The 4,175-nt window shown below is 48.8% G+C and overlaps 1 protein-coding gene across 1 annotated transcript; it reads right to left on the reverse strand.

Moving 5' to 3' along the window:
- Nucleotides 1–955: 955 nt before the first annotated feature.
- Nucleotides 956–3,043, reverse strand: LOC125634940 (uncharacterized). The gene is made up of 2 exons (XM_048846270.2): nucleotides 2,103–3,043; nucleotides 956–1,514 (listed from the first exon to the last, which is right to left on the reverse strand). The coding sequence occupies exons 1-2, from the start codon at nucleotides 2,686–2,688 to the stop codon at nucleotides 1,330–1,332; spliced, it is 771 nt and encodes a 256-aa protein (XP_048702227.2). The 5' UTR covers nucleotides 2,689–3,043; the 3' UTR covers nucleotides 956–1,329.
- Between the last annotated feature and the right edge of the window lie 1,132 nt (nucleotides 3,044–4,175).

Raw genomic sequence — 4,175 nt, forward strand, 5'->3', positions numbered from 1 at the left:
TCATAGTGGATGGCTTTGCTGCAATGGGATTCCCTAACTGTGGTGGGGCCATAGACGGAACCCATATCCCTATCTTGGCACCGGAGCACCAAGCCGCCGAGTACATAAACCGCAAGGGGTCCTTTTCGATCGTGCTGCAAGCTCTGGTGGATCACAAGGGACGTTTCACCAACATCAACGTGGGATGGCCGGGAAAGGTGCATGATGCTCGCATCTTCAGGAACTCTGGTCTGTTTCAAAAGCTGCAGGAAGGGACTTTATTCCCAGACCAGAAAATAACTGTTGGGGATGTTGAAATACCTATATGTATCCTTGGGGACCCAGCCTACCCCTTAATGCCATGGCTCATGAAGCCGTACACAGGCAGCCTGGACAGTAGTCAGGAGCTGTTCAACTACAGGCTGAGCAAGTGCAGAATGGTGGTAGAATGTGCATTTGGACGTTTAAAGGCGCGCTGGCGCAGTTTACTGACTCGCTTAGACCTCAGCGAAACCAATATTCCCACTGTTATTACTGCTTGCTGTGTGCTCCACAATATCTGTGAGAGTAAGGGGGAGACGTTTATGGCGGGGTGGGAGGTTGAGGCAAATCGCTTGGCTGCTGGTTACGCGCAGCCAGACACCAGGGCAGTTAGAAGAGCACAGGAGGGCGCGGTATGCATCAGAGAAGCTTTGAAAACCAGTTTCATGACTGGCCAGGCTACGGTGTGAAAGTTCTGTTTGTTTCTCCTTGATGAAACCCCCCGCCCCTTGGTTCACTCTACTTCCCTGTAAGCTAACCACCCGCCCCTCCTCCCTTCAATCACCGCTTGCAGAGGCAATAAAGTCATTGTTGCTTCACATTCATGCATTCTTTATTCATTCATCACACAAATAGGGGGATGACTACCAAGGTAGCCCAGGAGGGGTGGTGGAGGAGGGAAGGAAAATGCCACACAGCACTTTAAGCACAGCACTTTAAAAGTTTACAACTTTAAAATTTATTGAATGACAGCCTTCTTTTTTTTGGGCAATCCTCTGTGGTGGAGTGGCTGGTTGGCCGGAGGCCCCCCCACCGCGTTCTTGGGCATCTGGGTGTGGAGGCTATGGAACTTGGGGAGGAGGGCGGTTGGTTACAGAGGGGCTGCAGTGGCAGTCTGTGCTCCAGCTGCCTTTGCTGCAGCTCAACCATACACTGGAGCATACTGGTTTGGTCCTGCAGCAGCCTCAGCATTGAATCCTGCCTCCTCTCATCACGCTGCCGCCACATTTGATCTTCAGCCCTGTCTTCAGCCCGCCACTTACTCTCTTCAGCCCGCCACTTACTCTCTTCAGCCCGCCACCTCTCCTCTCAGTCATTTTGTGCTTTCCTGCACTCTGACATTATTTGCCTCCACGCATTCGTCTGTGCTCTGTCAGTGTGGGAGGACAGCATGAGCTCGGAGAACATTTCATCGCGAGTGCGTTTTTTTTTCTTTCTAAGCTTCACTAGCCTCTGGGAAGGAGAAGATCCTGTGATCATTGAAACACATGCAGCTGGTGGAGAAAAAAAAAGGGACAGCGGTATTTAAAAAGACACATTTTATAAAACAGTGGCTACACTCTTTCAGGGTAAACCTTGCTGTTAACATTACATACATAGCACATGTGCTTTCGTTACAAGGTCGCATTTTGCCTCCCCCCACCGCGTGACTACCCCCTCAACCTTCCCCCCTCCCTGTGGCTAACAGCGGGGAACATTTCTGTTTAGCCACAGGCAAACAGCCCAGCAGGAATGGGCTCCTCTGAGTGTCCCCTGAAGAAAAGCACTCTATTTCAACCAGGTGACCATGAATTATATCTCACTCTCCTGAGGATAACACAGAGAGATAAAGAACGGATGTTGTTTGAATGCCAGCAAACATACACTGCAATGCTTTGTTCTACAATGATTCCCGAGTACGTGTTACTGGCCTGGAGTGGTAAAGTGTCCTACCATGAAGGACGAAATAAGGCTGCCCTCCCCAGAAACCTTTTGCAAAGGCTTTAGGACTACATCTAGGAGAACCGCGAATGCCAGGGCAAAGTAATCCTTTCACATGCTTGCTTTTAAACCATGTATAGTATTTTAAAAGGTACACTCACCAGAGGTCCCTTCTCCGCCTGCTGGGTCCAGGAGGCAGCCTTGGGTGGGTTCGGGGGGTACTGGCTCCAGGTCCAGGGTGAGAAACAGTTCCTGGCTGTCGGGAAAACCGGTTTCTCCGCTTGCTTGCTGTGAGCTATCTACAACCTCATCATCATCATCATCATCTTCTTCATCCCCAAAACCTGCTTCCGTATTGCCTCCATCTCCATTGAAGGAGTCAAACAACACGGCTGGGGTATTGGTGGCTGAACCTCCTAAAATGGCATGCAGCTCATCATAGAAGCGGCATGTTTGGGGCTCTGACCCGGAGCGGCCGTTCGCCTCTCTGGTTTTCTGGTAGGCTTGCCTCAGCTCCTTCAGTTTCATGCGGCACTGCTTCGGGTCCCTGTTATGGCCTCTGTCCTTCATGCCCTGGGAGATTTTGACAAAGGTTTTGGCATTTCGAAAACTGGAACAGAGTTCTGATAACACGGATTCCTCTCCCCAAACAGCGATCAGATCCCGTACCTCCCGTTCGGTCCATGCTGGAGCTCTTTTGCGATTCTGGGACTCCATCATGGTCACCTGTGCTGATGAGCTCTGCATGGTCACCTGCAGCTTGCCACGCTGGCCAAACAGGAAATGAGATTCAAAAGTTCGCGGTTCTTTTCCTGTCTACCTGGCCAGTGCATCTGAGTTGAGAGTGCTGTCCAGAGTGGTCACAATGGAGCACTCTGGGATAGCTCCCGGAGGCCAATACCATCGAATTGTGTCCACAGTACCCCAAATTCGAGCCGGCAACGTCGATTTAAGCGCTAATCCACTTGTCAGGGGTGGAGTAAGGAAATCGATTTTAAGAGCCCTTTAAGTCGAAATAAAGGGCTTCATTGTGTGGACGGGTGCAGGTTTACATCGATTTAACGCTGCTAAATTCGACCTAAAGTCCTAGTGTAGACCAGGGCTAACTTTATTTTTCTCCAAGAATACAGAGACTCCTGATGCAAGAGCCCTATGGGCATGCAGATATGCTGATGCATACCTAATCTGCATGCTCTGTATGGTATGGAATGCAGGAAATGGCGATTCTTCTATAAGATGTGTAGGGACTTGGTCCTGTAGTCCTTATGCAGGCAATGCCTTCATTGAAGACAATGGTGCACAGCCTGACAGGCAGAGGGGTTCCCTGTGGGAGCCAGGAGGAAGGACTACACCCTGGCAGTGGAGTTGTTCTCCAACTAATGATCCTGTGTTCTCTGCTCATGGTGGGCAATGGCCAATAAGACGTGGCTGCACAAGGTCTGACTTTGCTCCTCCCTAGCTCAGCCCAGTCTCCCCTTTGCCTTCCAGGATAATGCCCAAGGAGCTCCTGTGGCTGCATGGAGAAGGCTGACATCCCCTGAGCAAGCCCTACGTCTTGCCCCTTCCTCCAGTGCAGCAGAGTTAAAATACAGAGTTCCCCTCACTAAAAACACACAGGGTCAGATCCTCAGCTGATGTAATTTGATATAGTGCCATGAACTCAATACTTATGCTGATTTACCCCAGATGTGTCGTGGCAGCTGAAGATCTCACCCATTTCTTTCAAGTTGGCCCCTTAAATTTTTGTGACTAGTTCCATATCCTTTGCGTTATTTGTGCATGGTGCTTTGCCATTGTTTGAGCAAATAAGAGGGTGAGGGGATGTATTGTGAGCCCCACAGAGAATACTTGTTTCCAGGAGCTTTTTACTTTAACTGTAAAAATCTGCCTTTCCCTCTGTGAAGCTAACTTTGTTTGAATAATAACCCTTAGCAGAAAAAGGACATCTGTTCAGGCCTTCCACAAAATGACAGTAATGTCAACTTAATGGAGAGAATTTCTGGGAGGAGACTAGTATGCTTTCCTGAATAAATTAATGCTATGCAGTTTTAATGGAGGCCTGAAATAGATGTGAGAATTAAAGGGAATATTAAAACCAAGTTACTCTGTAGAGCTTTACTTATTGCTATAAAATTCCCTCTCTCAGCTGTCTGTGTAAAGGTAAACTGCTTTTTTTGTGTCTATAATGATCCCCATAGAGTGGAATGTAGGTTAGAGTTGTTTAACTGTGATTT

Source organism: Caretta caretta, chromosome 3 (assembly GCF_965140235.1).
Source record: "Caretta caretta isolate rCarCar2 chromosome 3, rCarCar1.hap1, whole genome shotgun sequence".
NCBI lineage: Eukaryota > Metazoa > Chordata > Testudines > Cheloniidae > Caretta > Caretta caretta.

Excerpts from the sequence above, each read along its gene's own strand:
- LOC125634940 (XM_048846270.2), bottom strand. The coding sequence starts at position 2,688 with ATGCAGAGCTCATCAGCACAGGTGACCATGATGGAGTCCCAGAATCGC. Across the intron at positions 1,515-2,102 it reads AGGCGGAGAAGGGACCTCTG|CTGCATGTGTTTCAATGATC; the intron begins GTGAGTGTACCT and ends TTTCTCCACCAG.